At 40.5% G+C, this 17,386-nt stretch overlaps 1 protein-coding gene across 4 annotated transcripts in view; it reads left to right on the forward strand.

Annotated features, from left to right (window-relative positions):
* Positions 1-17,386, forward strand: part of LOC134312289 (protein phosphatase 3 catalytic subunit alpha) — a 163,248-nt gene that overhangs the window by 62,486 nt on the left and 83,376 nt on the right. For all 4 annotated transcript variants that reach the window (XM_062994120.1, XM_062994122.1, XM_062994121.1 and 1 more), the window contains exon 2: positions 15,755-15,955. In XM_062994120.1, coding sequence (XP_062850190.1) covers positions 15,755-15,955 — 201 coding nt within the window. The remainder of the gene's footprint in view (positions 1-15,754; positions 15,956-17,386) is intronic.

A 17,386-nucleotide genomic window follows, 5' to 3' on the forward strand; every position in this document is an offset into this window, starting at 1 on the left:
ACAAGAGGTTCTTTTATCAGTCTGAAACTGTAGTAGTAGTAGTTACATAGACTACCAGAGTGCCCTGCTTAAAAACATTAAAACCACCTCCTTGTTTCTACACTCACCATTTTATCAGCTTCTACCATATAGAAGCACTTTGTAGTTCTATAATTACTGACTGTAGTCCATCTGTTTCTCTGCATGCTTTGCTGGTCCCCTTTCATGCTGTTCTTCAATGGTCAGGACCCCCACAGGACCCCCACAGAGCAGGTATTATTAGGTGGCGGATGATTCTCAGCACTGCAGTGACAATGACATGGTGGTGGCATGTTAGTGTGTGTTGTGCTGGTATGAGTGGATCAGACACAGTAGCGCTGCTGGAGTTTTTAAATACCATGTCCACTCACTGTCCACACTATTAGACACTCCTATTTAGTTGGTCCACCTTGTAGATGTAAAGTCAGAGACGATCACGCATCTATTGCTGCTATTTGAGTTGGTCATCTTCTAGACCAGGGGTCGGCAACCCGCGGCTCCGGAGCCGCATGCTGCTCATTCATCCTTATACTGCGGCTCCGCGTGTCTTGGTAAAATAAATTATAAGTACAGTCGAACTTCGGATCCACATATGTATGTGAGCAGCTATTCTCCACCATGAACAATGTTAAAAACAAACACCGCTCACGCCTCACAGACGGCACCTTACAGTCCTGCGTAAAGATGAAAGTGACTTCGTACAGCCCCGATTTGCAGACGCTGTGCGCAGAGGTTCAGGTCAAGGCTCCGCTACACGCTCCAAAAGCCCAAAGGCGATATAAGGATGACTGCTCACGGCATTTTTTGTTTGCTACATGGACATTTAAAGTTCAGCTTTTTAATTCATTTGAAAGAGACCTTCAACTCGGCGTGTTTATTATTATTATTTTTTAAGAGTTCAAAATGTGTTCATTAAATAAATAAAATTAAATTTTCACTGTAGCACTTCATGGATTTCATAAGCAACACACTATACAGTGGTACCTCGGTATACGTCCTTAATCCGTTCCAGATCCTTGGACTTATACCAAACAGGACGTATACCAAACGAAAATCCTATTGTTATTGGCATATTATAAGTTGATGGGGTTGTATAAAATAATTTATAAAACGGATAGTTCCGGTCCTAAAATCTGATTGGCTGAGCTGCGTTTGAAGCCGCTGTTAAATCCCCGATATAGGCGCACCTGTCACCACCTCACATCATTCCATATTAATACGCCACTGAAAAGACAAAGTACAAACTTGGTTGAACACTATTTTAAGTCATGAACTATACATGGAAATGTCCAGATTAATATAAACAGTAATCCTAATCATTAAGCGGGTGTTTCGTCCAAGAAATAGTGTAATAGTTTGTGAATGTTATGTTCGCCCTCATGTTGCCTAGCAACACGGCACGCCGTTAACGGGACTACAGTACCTGTAGTACAGTACCTGACAATTCACAGAGAGTTATAGCGCGCGTTATAGCTATAGATTATAGCGCGGGTTGTTCACTGAATGGTAAATTTTTCACGTCCAAACAGGACGTATACCAAGTTGGACTTATTCCAAAGCAGACGTATACCGAGGTTCCACTGTACTTGTTTATACAAAGCGTAAAAGTAAAAAACAATATATACAGCGTTATCTTCATTTTAGATGTCAAAAAGTATTTGCGGCTCCCAGTGTTTTCTTTTCCGTGGAAACCGGGTCCAAATGGCTCTTTGGGTGTTAAAGGTTGCCGACCCCTGTTCTAGACCTTCATCAGGACACTGTTGGATGGATATTTTTGGTTGGTGGACTATTCTCAGTCCAGCAGGGACAGTAAGGTGTTTAAAATCTCCATCAGCATTGCTGTGTCTTATCCACTCATACCAGCACAACACACACTAACACACCACCACCATGTCAGTGTCACTGCAGTGCTGAGAATGATCCACCGCCTAAATAATACCTGCTCTGTAGTGGTCCTGGGAGTGTCCTGACCATTGAAGAACAGTGTGAAAGCAGGCTAAAAAAGTATGTAGAGATAAAGATGGACTACAGAGATGGAGCTCCACTATACAGATGGAGCTGATAAAATGGACAGTGAGTGTAAAAACAAGGAGGTGGTTTTAATGTTATGGCTGATCAGTGTAAATTTGCTCATGCCACTTCTTTGTACCTTTATTGCTTTTGGGAAAGCTATTAGATGCTTTGTGTTCTGAAACATCAAGTTCTAAATGTCTCTTTTATAGCTGATACATGCTTTTAATTAGCAATTAATCTCATTATCCACCATTTGTGCATTACCTTTAATATCGGCATGGTTGTGTTACTTATGAAAATTAGTTGGCAGTCTTTCTTACAGCTTTGCCCACTGTTTTGCTGACCCTGTGCTTGTGCAAACCATGCAACACTTTACCAGTCGATGTTGTTTCCATAATGCTGCAAGTGCTGTTTCAATAAACTCCCTGTGTTTGCGGTGCTTCTTGCTAATGCAGTAATGTTTTCGACTTCTTTGGCTTCAACTCCACCCTCCATCAGCCATTTAAGTATGCTAGGTCTGGAATTGCACAAGTGCTAAGTGTTGTGGGCAGTGGAGGATAAGTGCCTGCGTTCCTCTTTCTCAGCTCAGCCAGGTCATTGATCACCCTGGCTCTTTGGCTCTATCCTAACCACAGAGCGAAATGGTTTTTCATCCTTCACGGGTGAAAGTGCTGTCTGGAATTTAAGACTGATACCATCCATTTCACTGTATTTGATTTACCCCCCCTCTCTTTCTCTGTGTGTTTCTCACTTACTCTTACTGGGACTGAGTGGGTGGCAGAGTAAAAGTGCTGCCCACTGGTGTTGTGTTGCCAGGCCAATACCATCTCCCATTGGCAGCCCCAGGGTATCAGAGCGGCTTCTGCCACCTCAGCCCTTTCAGTAGTCCCAAAAGTTGCTGTGCAATGCTTTCTTTAATATATTCACCCAGATCAGACCAGAAGCAACCATACATCACACACCACAATCCCTAGCACCGCACACACTTTCTGTGCTTTCTATCTGCGTAATTGCTGCATTTGTTTTATTTATTTCAGCAGCACTGTCAGGTCAGTTCAAATCTCTGCATCATGTCTGACAGGAGGAATACTAACGCTGGCATTGTGATTGGCAGGCAGACATGGAACAATCTCAAAGGTTAAATTGCTTTTTATCAGGCTCTGCTGGAAATTGTTAATAGCTGATAGCAATTTGACCTCAGAAAAATGATGAGACATGAGTTTTACATAATTTTTAAAACATTTATCTTGCAGGCCATGTTTAGTCAAGTGTTAGCTGCTTAACAGGGTTGTATTTGTCTTGAAGTACTGTAGTATATAAATGTGGTTATTTAATAAAAAATGGCAAACTCATTGCCGCTGAAGTGGTGCAGTGGTAAAACACGCTAGTACACCAGAGCTGGGATTTTTAATCTCAGCTCTGCCATCCGGCTGGGCTGGGCGGCTACATGAACAGTGATTGGCTGTTGTTCATACAGGGTGGGAAAGCAGAGCCAGGGTTCCTTATAACTGGTGCAGCTACGACCTCTGCTGGCTGATGCAGAGTTGAGGAATAATGCTGATCAGGGTGTGGCTCTCATACACATAACTGATCCACATATAAACTCACCTCGTGCAGGTGAAAAGATGCAGTCTGTACTGCACACGTGTCGGAGGGGGCATGTGTCAGTTGTGGCGCTCCTCAGTCAGCACTGGAGGGTAGTGTCGGTACAGAGGAAGTGTAATGCAATCAGGGTAATTGGATATGACTAGATTAGGGAGAAAATTGGGGGAAAAATGGCACACAAAAAAAATGGCATTCTCTGATTTATATACAACCTTTCTATCCAGATGCAAGTGTTTTCAGAATAATCACTCCACATTTACATGGCACGAGGGTGCAGCGAATGGTTTAAAAAGTATTAAAAGTATGTAATTCATATGCCATATATACAAATCAAGAAAAAAACAAGTATCCTGCATTTATGCATAGTCACAGCCATGCTGAAACATGGGGAGCATGTACTCCAACACTGTTGCACCTCATATTCTTATACCAAAACAACACTCCATTTCATTATATTTTTAGTGTCAGTGCATTGCAGAGAATGGTCCACCACCCAGACATCATCTGATCAGAGAGGGTTCTATGAGACTCTCTTTTGATCAATTAAGGGCGTTACAGTTGCTGACAAAGCGTACAGAGTAAACGATTGGCGACAGTAAGCAGTCATATACCCATAAAATATCCACAACCTCTATGGTTGTAGTGAATTATAAAATAATCAATGAATGTACTGCAGAAACAGTTTAATTATGTATTGCTTTTTTTCAGCAATTAACTTTCTTTACATTTTTTTTTTAATTCCAGTAAAATTGCTTTGCACAGTTGTCTCACAGCAAGATGGTCCTGGGTTTGTCTCCCAGGTAGAGTGGTGCTTTCTCTGTGTCTGTGTGGGTTTCCTTCCATAGTCCAAAGATGTGCCGTAATGTTAATTGGAGCTACTAAAAAATGCCCTAAGTTTGTATGTGTGTGTGAATGTGTATATGAGTGTGTTTGTGCTGTGATGGACTGGTGACCTGTCTGGGGTGTTTCCTACCTTTCACCCAGGGGACTGGACCCAGTGCGACCCTGAATGGGACAAAGCGGTGGTAAAACAGACAATGAATGAATGAAAGTTGTTTTGTATGAAGGTGGTTTTGTAGAATAGTGCGATGCGTAGGTTATGGGTACAAATAATTTCACTAATTTCAAATGGGTGTCCACATCCTTTTGGTTGCATGGTTTATGTTTACAGTGTAAGTAAAATGAGACCAACTTTAATTTTATCATAAAAATAAAAGTACTCATAGATAAATTGAAGGATGGTTTTCCTTGACGTCTCTGCTTTTTGCCAGGTTTGAATCTTAATATCTATAAACAAGAATTCACTTACTGAGCTGGGATTGTGTTGTAAGCCAGATTAGGAAAATGATCAGCAGCAGGTCTCAGCCTCTTCTACCAGACTCACACTTGGCCATCAGTAGCATTTATTCAGCAGCTTTAGAAGTGCTGGCTTTGCAGTTAATGGATCTTTCCGATGAGCTCCTAGTCTCGAGGGAACCGTAACCTTTTCAAAAACATTAAAGGAGGGTTGAGCAATAATATTGTAATTGAGTTTCAAGAAGTGCTTGAAAGAGAAGTGTCCCAGAATGTAATCCTGACATTTTCCCATCTCTGTCTGAATTAAAAAGCTGTGAGTACAGAGCTAGAAAAAATAATGTTACTTTAAATATTACTAGTGATTATGATAATGGTGTGTCCTGTTGTGTTGTGGTCATGGAGTGGAAAAGTTATTTGTTTGTTTGGCTATTGTAAATAGAAGGGAATTATTAAAATTAAAATAAAGAAAACGTACAAGTTCTGTAATAATACATTGTATTACATGTAGGGATGCATCAATACCATTTTTTCCCAACCGAGTACAAGTACATGTATTTTTGTACTTGCCGATACCGATACCAATACCTATTGGATCAGATATCTGACATGCTAGAAAACTTGATCCGGTCGCCGAGCGCTCGGCAAGCCGGCCGGATCGAGTTGTTGGAGAGTTTTGATCGCCGAGCGAACGCCAAGTTGCTCCCGAGCCGGCAAATCTAGCGCCGACCAGTCGCCGAGCGAAAATCAGGGCAAAAATCGTGTAGTGTAAACTAGGCATAACGCAGCAACGTGCACTAGGCACACGGTATCGGATGTTTAGTATCGGAGCCTCTTTTGCGAGTACGAGTACAGGTTAATGAGCGCGGTATCGGGCAAATACCCCATACCAGTATTGGTACTCATGCATCTCTAATTACATGCTATTTGTATGAATCAATAAGTTAATGCTGGTAGGTTAGAAACCAGTTCCTTTGACATGCATATCTAAGAAACTAACTGCTACCTAGCTTTCTAATGAACTAATTAGTAATTATGTAACTAATTGAACTAATAATGTAAGTAATTAAACATAGCCATGCTTGATATAAATCAGCACTGTAAAATTTACATGCTACGAATCCTTAACTTTAAAGTTCCATGCTTTCCTTAAACAGTTCTTAACAAACCATTTGCCATAAGCTAAGAAAACTCAGAACCAGCCCCCAGAACTACAGTGAAAGAGTGCCCAGGTGGCGCAGTGGGATATTTTACTAGCACACCAGCGCAGAGATCCTGAACTCCTCGGTTCAAAACTCAGCGTTGCCAGTGGTCGGCTGGGCGCCAGGTATAATTGGCAGTGCCTGCAGCAGATACTAATTGGCCATCGTATCTGCTAGGGCGGGGCGACCTGACTATGTTTGGGTGGGATCTTCATACGCTGTGTAAGGACCCTGATTGGCGGAAGAGACGTCTGTGCAGAATGCAGGGGCGAGAAGAGGAGGGCTGTGCACATGTCGGAAGAGGTGTGTACAGCGACATGCTCTCTTCTGATGCAGTCGAGTATCCCTGAGCAGCAGAAAAATTTACTGTGCTAAATTGGGAGGAATATGTGGAGAAAATGAAAAAAAAAAAAAAAAACTACAGTGAAAGGCATTTAAATAGATGCTGAATTTTGGAATTATGTTATTAAAATAAAAATAGAAAAGTTGGCTCATTTTTCCTTACAGAAATGTAAAAGAAAATTACACTAGTGTAGTGTAATGTATCTTTGTTATAACAAGTTATTGTTACATAATGTGATGCATGTGATTATTAAATCATTTTAAAGCAAATCAAAGAAAATTGATACAAAAACCACGTTAAAAATGCACAGTGAAACCATTTCAGACTGATGTTTAATCGATTTGATCCCCATGGAAATACCGTGATCTGTTCGTGCTTGATGGAAAATATGGGAATGATTTATCCCACATCTCATTTGGAGCTGTTGACCTGGGCAGTAACCATATTGTTTGGCATAATCATAGCATGGAATCTGATTCTTTATCGGCTAAAGAAAGTAGTCGTGCTCCCCGGGGTGTGTGGAATTATGCGTGAGCCTGTGATTGTGCTATAGAGCAAGGAACAAGATGAGGTTGCATTATGCATGGTAATTGGCTGATATGGAAGAGAGGCGGAGCAGTGTTTTCCTTTTAAATTCCTCTCGTTATGCAAATTTTCATCTGCTTCCCTTCTGCATTAACTCTGTTTTGGCTATGTTTGAATGCGTCATTCACACCAGGACGTTGCTTTTGATGGATAAACTGGGACTAATCGGAGACATTTGTTTTTCTTTGGTAACTGGGCTTAATAGATTGAAAAGTTTGGCTGGTTTTATGTGATAACCAGCAATTCTGCTTGGTGCTGGCAATGCTGGAGAAGCCTGTGCTTTATCTTGATGTCACTGTACCTTGAGCATTGCGCACCACTACTGCACTAGAAGCTTAATCTAACTAAACATCAACCAAGTTTGCTGGTGACCATTTAAAGTGCTGCCAATAAAAGGTGGTTAAAAGTGACTCCCAAGTCATGTTAATTGCAGTTGATTATTTTGCCTTCAACACAGTTTTGTTTAATAGCATTGACATTTGTTTTTTTTTTCAATTATTTATCTGTTTTATTTATTTATTCAAAACATGGTTGTGATCACTTATTGTTAATTTATGAAATTTAATGTTTCATAGTTGCATGAACCATAGCATTTGCACATGCATATAATTACAGTTGTTTGAGCTACTTTTTAAACTAGCTAACACAACATGTATCAGATAAGGTAAGAGGTAAAGGCTTGTAGATGGGGTTTGTAGTGAACTGTACACTGTACAGTACACTGTCTACATCAGTAAAGCATAAGCGGCTTTAACTATCACAATAAATGCAGAGGCGGTTGGGACCTAATGCTAATGTTGTATATTCCATTATGGGGGGAATGCCATTTTATAGATAAAGACTGTTCTGGACATTGCCAGTTTATTGCACTGCTTTTTTATTTATTTATTTTATATATAAACACCACATGGGAAAGGAGCAACCACTAGCTAAATTCTTTACTATTATTTACTGCTGATAATCAAAGTGGACATTGGTACACTACCTAAACAATAAATATACCTAACTGTAAACATTACTCAAGAACAACATTTTCTGTTATTGACTGATTCTGAGCAGATCAGTATGATTTTTTTTTACAAGCATCATTATTTTTTTACACCTAAATATGTTTTTAAACTTGTTTTTAAACTGATAAATAAGCTGTTTTTAATATCTGGATTAGTGTGTAGCACTGTCGCCTCACAGCAAGAAGGTCCTGGGTTCGATCCCCAGGTGGGATGGTCTGTGTCCTTTCTGTGTTGAGTTTGCATGTTCTCCCTGTCTCTGCATGGGTTTCCTCCGGGAACTCCGGTTTCCTCCCACAGTCCAAAAACATGCAAGTGAGATGCATTGGAGATACAAAATTGTCCACGACTGTGTTTGATATAAACTTGTGAACTGATGAATCTTGTGTAACGAGTAACTAGTTCTGTCATGAATGTAATCAATGTGTGTAAAACATGACGTTAAAATAAGTATTCACTTTAACTGAATAGATGAACCAACCTTGAGCAAGAAGAGGCGTAGAGATGGCATGTTTTGTTATTCATATTTGTCACTTTGCATTGAGTGTGTTTGTTTTATATAAATTGTATTCAGTTTATTATATAGAATCTAAATTTGTCACTGCAAGAGTATGCCATGACATGTCACATAAAGGACTAATATGACAATAAACAACCAATCAATTAGCCCACGAATCAATAAAAGTTTTGTTTTAGTGGGAGTTCAGTACTCATGTATGCCTCTAGTTTATTGAACTATAATAAATTAAAAACATATCTAATCACAGGCTCACAAATACCACAAGTATACACTACACTGCACGTCTCTACAACAACTAACGTCAAAATGTATTTCACATGTAGGCCATTTTTTAATTTAATTGAATAAAATTAACATTTAAACTTTATTTAATTTATTTAAAATTTATTTAAATTAATTTTATTAAGTTTATTCAATTTTAATTTAATTTTTTGAGTCTATATATATATATATATATATATATATATATATATATATATAATATATAATAATATATATATATATATATATATATATATATATATATATATTTTTCTCTAATTTTCCCCCCAGTTTTCTTCCCTAATCTAATTGTATCCAATTAACCTGATTGTGTTATGCTTTACCTCTACCGATATAACCCTCCACTCCTGATTGGGGAGCTTTGGATTTGACACATTCCCCCTTAGACACGTGTGCAGTAGCCGACTGCCTCTTTTCGCCTGCACGAGGCAAGTTCATATGTGGACCAGCCTTGAGGCTGATCAGCATTATTCCTCAATTCTGCGCTGGCGCCATCAATCAGCCAGCAGAGGTCATAATTGCACCAGTTATGATGAACCATGGTCCAGCTTGTCCCACTCTGTGAACAACAGCCAATCGTTGTTCATGTGGCCACCCAGCCCAGCCGGATTGCACGATGTATACGAAATACCAGAGCTGGTGTGCTAGCGTATTTTACCGCTGCACCACCTGAGCGGCTATATATATATTTTTACAACTTTTTAAATTTTTTGTTGTTTATGTAAGACTTCAATTTTCATTAGATTCAGTATAAAAGTGTGTGTGATCACTGAGCAGGAGGTGCAGATGAAGAAGAGTGCAGGAAAATCTCTTGGCTTAGAGAAGGAGATAATGAGGCAGATTGTTCAGTGCTGCTTAAGACCAGCTTGACCTTTAGAAAACAGACTGTAGAATTGTGAAACTGCCCTGTTTTGCAATTATTATATCAGTAGATGCTTTATATAAAGCATTCACTGCAGTTCTACATATTATACTTGAATACATATGCAGAATCATACAATTATTGAAAACAGCTCATTTCCAATTGTTACCTGCCACGTTTGCCATTTATTTTGTTAATAAATACCAAGATGAAAAAATGTATGCTTTCTGTTTTTTTGTTTTTTTTTAAACCCCCTTTTCTCCCACTTTTTTAGTGCATCCAATTTTTACCCGTCAATCATCCTCTCACAAATGCTGGTCCCTGCTCCTGATTGGGGAGGACAAGGCTGCTCCATGCCCCCTCTGAAACGTGCACAGCAATCGAACATCTTATCACCTACACTTGACGAGTGCAGTGCGGTACAGCGCTGTGCATGGAGGGCCACACCCCCTACCGCACTCCTTTCCCATCTCCGTGCAGGCGCCACCAACCAGCCAGCAAAGGTCGTAATCGCACTAGTCTGAGAGAGAGTCCCCATCTGGCTTTAGTCTCGCCCCTTATCTGAACAACAGGCCAATCACTGTTTATGTAGCCACTCAGCCAGCAAGGCAGAGCCGAGATTCGATATGATGTATTCGAGATCTCAGCTCTGGTGAACAGCGTGCGCTTTACCGCTGCGCCACCTGAGCGGCAAATGTATGCTTTCTATTCCAATTCATCCCGAGGGTGCTGAATAGGGTTGAGCTCATCACAGCTGGACAGATGGGACACTTTTTCTTATTTACATGTTGCACTTCTGTGAATGTATTAGGGCGGCATGGTGGCTCGGTGGGTAGCACTGTCGCCTCAAAGCAAGAAGGTCCTGGGTTCAATCCCCAGGTGGGACTGTTCAGGTCCTTTCTGTGTGGAGTTTGCATGTTCTCCTCGTGTCTGCGTGGGTTTCCTCCCACAGTCCAAAGATGTGCAAGTTAGATGAATTGGAGATACAAATGTGTCCAGGACTGTGTTTGATATAACCTTGTGAACTGATGAATCTTGTGTAATGAGTAACTACCGTTTCTGTCATGAATGTAACCAAAGTGTAAAACAGGACGTTAAAATCTTAATAAACAAACAAACAAACTTCGAATGTATTAAAATAATTTGAGAACTGTGCAGGGTTTATTTTAAATATTGATGCAGCATTACATTAAATAATGTATTTGAAATATAATGGACTGTAAAGGCTGTAAAAGCTATAATATTAAGCACCACATGTAGTTCATTATATAGTAAGTATGGAGCCATGCTATTGCAAATACATAATAACAGTCAGTGTGATCACAGCCTTAAAACCAAACCAGTTGTGGGCGTGCATAATGGACATGGCAGTAACATTACGTTTAACACCCAGATGTTCTGTTGGCTATTTTTGCTATGGAAACCTACGTAAACCACAACTTATTTTGTGTACAAAGAATGTTATTGCACTGTTTATTATCTGATTCATGTTGGAAAAAGTGGCAAAATATTTGTTTTATGGATTTTTGAAGTGCTAAGAGGTAGAAGTGATTTTGGCCTAAAATGGGACAAAAAAGGTCACTTGTGTGTCTAGTTTTGCTGTCAAAAACCTGTTGTATTTTTGACTAAGGTATATGGTAAAATTGGTAGATTGTGGACAGTGGTGTCTGTGTTCCAACAGTTTCTAATTTCAGCAGTTTGTTTGTCATTCATGTATTACACATGACCATCCAGACACATTTCCAGTCAGCATAAAGGTTTGTGTTTTCTTCCAAACCTTGGGAAAGAGACCATTGTTTCTTCTACTTGGTACTTATACAGTTGTCTGTACAGATTACCTTGGGTTTTAAAGGTACTTAGAAATGGCTCCAAGTGACACTGCTAGCTTTATCTTTTTAAGGGCAGCACAGTGGCTCAGTGGGTAGCACTGTTACCTCACAGCAGGAAGGTCCTGGGTTCGATTCCTAGGTAGAGCGGTACGGATCCTTTCTGTGTGGAGTTTGCATGTTCTCCCTGTTTCTAGGAGCTCCTGTTTCCTCCCACAGTCTAAGACAAGCAAGTGAGGTGAATTGGAGATATGAAATTGTCCATGACTGTGTTTGACATTAAAGAAAATGATGAATCTTGTGTAACCAGTAACTGCCTGTCCTGTCATTAATGTAGCCAAAGTGTGTAAAACATGACGTTAAAATCCTAATAAATATCTGCTTTTTAAAGATAGAATAGTATAGAGTTTTAGAATTTCCCATTGTACTGCCTGTAGCTCAGTCTGGTGGATGCCACTATTTGGCTAAAAGCTTTAAATTCAAGGCTTTTAGCTTCATCCAATGCTTATGTGTGTATGCAGTCAACAATATAAACATTGGACTGGAACCGCTTTGCAGAACTACAGAGTCTATAAAGACATGGTTTGACGTTAAGTTTGGAGATAAATTGGACTGTTGTTTGTGTGCCAGTCCTGTTTAACATCCCTGCCTGCCTTTCGTTTTACTGAACAGGTATTCATTCCTACAGACTTGCAACTCTTGTAGAAAAAGATTGTCTGTAATAACCACAAAGAGGGGAGCAAGTCCATATTAATACCATTAGTTTTGGAATGAGACGTCCAACAACCTCATACTTGTTTAAATAATCATGCCAGTGGAGCTAAGTGATGTCTTTGTTTTTTACAGGGAAGTAAATTACAGCTTTGCTTTAATGAAAATGAGAATAAGGCTCAGCGATATAAGCTATTAGGATGCTAGAATCACACAGTGTTCTGTACTTTAATTTTTATGCTCTCGTAGAATAAAGCGTTACAGGTGCAGTCACAGTCTGTCCAAAATGTAAATGTATGAGTGCATAGCTAATTACTGTTAAATGTAGATGTTAGTCAGAATACACTGACTGTAGCTATAAAGCTACAGATGTTGTTCAGCATGGTGGAAAAAAATGGGATGAATATCAGTATACAGATTGGAGCTAAACCACATTACATTCAGTAATCAGACAGTTAGAGACATGCTTAACAATGCTGCCTCGGCTATTCAAATCCAAATTTAGATGTTACATGTAATTCATGATTCAAGTAAACCTGTTATTAATGCTTTAATATGGTTCTTCCAGCCTTTCATTGGGATTTAATTGGCTGAGTTGCACCAGTAACCATGGAGCTGTTAGATAAAGCAAAGAAGTCATGTGTGAGAGAGACCGAAATAAAGAGACAATTACTGTTTAGCTTTGCTAATTCCTCCAGTTCAAAGTCTTAATTAGTGTTCACTAAAGCAACACATTCTTCCTGGCTCTTTAACATCCCATCATTCTCAGTCTTTTGAAGTTGGTGTAACCTGGATGTGTTGTGCATATTAATGCCTGGAGTTAAAATGAAGCATTTTTCTCTCTTCCTCTAAAACTTCTTTGACCTTTTTCCTATTAGACACAACCAGTCGTGTCTGTTCGGGCACCCAGCCAGATGTCAGCGGTGGCGGGTTAGCACGTTATGCCACTGCGCCATCCGCCTTTCTCTCTGCTGTAGTACACCTGCTGAGAACACAGACACAGGTGTTTTATCCGAATGCAGGCGTAATCAGAAAAGTGAGATGCTCAGTTTTTGCTTATGATCTTAATATTCATGCAAGCAGATACACTATATTGCCAAAAGTATTCACTCACCCATCCACATAATTGAATTCAGGTGTTCCAATCACTTCCATGGCCACAGGTGTATACAACCAAGCACCTAGGCATGCAGACTGCTTCTACAAACATTAGTGAAAGAATGGGTCGCTCTCAGGAGCTCTGTGAATTCCAGCGTGCTACCGTGATAGGATGCCAACAAGTGCAACAAGTCAAGTCGTAAAATTTCCTCACTACTAAATATTCCACAGTCGACTGTCAGTGGTATTATAACAAAGTGGAAGCGATTGGGAATGACAGCAACTCAGCCATGAAGTGGTAGGCCATGTAAAATGACAGAGCGGGGTCAGCGGATGCTGAGGCGCATAGTAGCGCAGAGGTCGCCAACTTTCTGCAGAGTCAATCGCTACAGACCTCCAAACTTCATGTGGCTTTCAGATTAGCTGAAGAACAGTGTGTAGAGAGCTTCATGGAATGGGTTTCCATGGCCGAGCAGCTGCATCCAAGCCTTACATCACCAAGCGCAATGCAAAGTGTTGGATGCAGTGGTGTAAAGCACGCCGCCACTGGACTCTAGAGCAGTGCAGACGTGTTTTCTGGAGTGACGAATCACGCTTCTCCGTCTGGCAATCCAATGGACGAGTCTGGGTTTGGTGGTTGCCAGGAGAACAGTACTTGTCTGACTGTGTTGTGCCAAGTGTGGGGTTGTTTTTCAGGAGTTGGGCTTGGCCACTTAGTTCCAGTGAAAGGAACTTAATGCTTTAGCATACCAAGAGATTTTGGACAATTTCATGCTCCCAACTTTGTGGGAACAGTTTGGGGATGGCCCCTTTCTGTTTTAACATAATTGTGCACCAGTGCACAAAGCAAGGTCCATAAAGACATGGCTGAGCGAGTTTGGTGTGGAAGAACTTGACTGGCCTGCACAGAGTCCTGACCTCAACCCGATAGAACACGTTTGGGATGAATCAGAGCGGAGACTGTGAGCCAGGCCTTTTGGTCCAACATCAGTGTCTGACCTCACAAATGCGCTTCTGGAAGAATGGTCAAAAATTCCCATAAACACACTCCTAAATCTTGTGGAAAGTCTTCCCAGAAGAGTTGAAGCTGTTATAGCTACAAAGGGTGGGCTGACATCATATTAAACCCTATGGATTAAGAATGGGATGTCACTCATGTTCATATGCGTGTGAAGGCAGACGAGTGAATACTTTTGACAATGTAGTGTATGTGTGGGCACTTGCAGCAGGTGGGATTTCTTCATATAAAGGTGAAAATATTTACAAGAAGCTACAATCTACATGTACATCTAACATCCGAAATCTTGGTGTAATTTTTGATAGCAACCTCTCTTTTGACCGCCATGTAAATCACATCACCAAAACTGCTTTCTTTCATCTAAAAAACATAGCACGTCTACGTCCATCACTCTCCTTTTCTGCCGCCGAAACCTTGATTCATGCTTTTATTACATCCAGAATTGATTATTGCAATAGCATCCTTTATGGTACATCTAACAAAATCCTAAAAAAACTTCAGTATATCCAGAATTCAGCTGCTCGCCTCCTTACTCATACTCGCTCCCGTGATCATATTACACCTGTTCTCCAAAAACTTCATTGGCTTCCCGTTGCTCAACGCATTCAATTCAAAATTCTTCTATTCACTCACAAAGCTCTCCATAATCAGGCCCCATCCTACCTCACCGACCTGCTCCATCAGCACATTCCCTCCCGTAGCCTTCGCTCTTCTGAGGCTAACCTACTGTCCATACCCTCTAGGACCAAGCACCGGACCTGGGGTGACAGGGCCTTTTCCATAGCTGCTCCATCTTTATGGAATGCTCTCCCCAAACACCTACGAGATTGTCCTGACCTGTCCAAATTCGTCACTTCTCAAAACTCATCTATTCAAAATGGCATTTAACTTGTAACACCACGAAATAAATGCTTTTATTTTTGCTATTCTTTTTAATAGTTTTTATACTTGGATCACGACAGAAATGTGAAGTCCTAGATCCTAAAACTTGTAAAGTTTTCAGTTTCCTGATTGCATGTGAATCTGTCCTGTTTCTGTCTAATTTTAAGAAATTGTTCTATATTTGTTGTTCTCTCTCATAATTTAGCTAATTTTTAATGAACTGTCTTATGCTGCTCTCTTTGTTTTTGTCTTAATTATTCTTGATGTTGATGTACTATTTTGATTTTGTACTTTGATTTGTATGGTGTATGTACGTATTTGCTTTGATTATTTGTCTTATGTAAAGCGTCTTTGAGTATCTTGAAAAGCGCTATATAAATAAAATGTATTATTAAAAATGTATTATGTATACAGGTCGAAAAAATGCACTAGAGGCTAGATTTGTATGTAAGAAAATCATTTATTTCTTTTTTTTTCTTTCCTTGATAGCTGTCCCATTCCCCCCGAGCCACAGGCTGACCGTAAAGGAGGTTTTCGACAGTGAAGGCAAACCCAAAGTCGATGTGCTCAAGGCTCACCTGACCAAAGAGGGCCGTGTGGAGGAGAGTGTAGCTCTGCGCCTCATCAGTGAGGGGGCTGCCATCCTGCGTGCTGAGAGGAACCTGCTGGACATTGAGGCTCCTGTCACAGGTTAGTCGGCTGCCATGTTGAATCTGATGCTACAACAGGAGGTCGAGCGTACATTTTAACAAGTAGTTATACACTGGTCAGCCATAACATTAAAACCACCTCTTTGTTTTTACACTCACTGTCCATGTTATCAGCTCCACTTACCATATAGAAGCACTTTGTAGTTCTACAATTACTGACTGTAGTCCATCTGTTATATTGCATGCTTTGGTCAAGGCCTCTCCCAGGACCACTACAGAGTAGGTATTATTTGGGTGGTGGATCATTTTCAGCACTGCAGTGACACTGACATGGTGGTGGGGTGTTAGTGTGTGTTGTGCTGGTATGAGTGGATAAGACACAGCAGTGCTGCTGGAGTTTTTAAACACCTCACTGTCACTGCTGGACTGAGAATAGTCCACCATCCAAAAATATCCAGCCAACAGCGCCCTGCCTGTGGGCAGTGTCCTGTGACCACTGATGAAGATCTAGAAGATGACCAACTCAAACAAGCAGCAATAGATGAGCGATCGTCTCTGACTTTACATCTACAAGATGGACCAGCTAGGTAGGAGTGTCTAATAGAGTGGACATTGAGTGGACACGGTATTCAAAAACTCCAGCAGTGCTGCTGTGTCTTATCCACTCATACCAGCACAACACACACTAACACACCACCACCATGTCAGTGTCACTGCAGTGCTGAGAATGATCCACCATCTAAATAATACCTGCTCTGTGGTGGTTCTGTGGGGGTCCTGACCATTGAAGAACAGGGTGAAAGCAGGTAAAAAAGGTATGCAGAGAAACAGATGGACTACAGTCAGTAATTGTAGAACTACAAAGTGCTTCTATATGGTAAGTGGAGCTGATAAAATGGACAGTGAGTGTAGAAACAAGGAGGTGGTTTTATGGCTGATCAGTGTGTAGTCTTACTAATTCATTCTATGTTAATGTTACTATTTCCATCTCCTCTTTTCATTGCTAACAGTGTAAAATCAATTATACGCTTCCAGCCGTTTCTGTACCAGCATGACTCCATGTGCACAAAGAAATAATTTGACTAGTTTGGTGTGGAGAATCTCCAGTGGCCAGCACAGAGCCCTGACTTAAACCCCACCGAACACCATTATTCAACACCAGGCCTTATTATGTAACATCAGTTCCTGACTTTACACATTCCCTTTTATTTAAAAGCACCCACATTCCCACAGAAACACTAAGAAATCTTTAGAAAAACCATCCCAAAAATTTGAGGTTGGTTTAGCTACAACAGCAACAGATTTGGCTGACCTCACAGATGCTCTTACCTCATGGGCACAAATTCTTACAAACACACTTCAAAATGTTGTGGAAAGCATTTGCAAAACAGAGTAGCCTGTAATACTCGCAAGTGTGGGCCAATACTGTACCTATGTCCATGGTTTTTAAATGGGATATCAAACAAGATTA

The sequence above is a fragment of the Trichomycterus rosablanca genome, chromosome 4, assembly GCF_030014385.1.
Source record: "Trichomycterus rosablanca isolate fTriRos1 chromosome 4, fTriRos1.hap1, whole genome shotgun sequence".
Classification (NCBI taxonomy): Eukaryota; Metazoa; Chordata; class Actinopteri; order Siluriformes; family Trichomycteridae; genus Trichomycterus; species Trichomycterus rosablanca.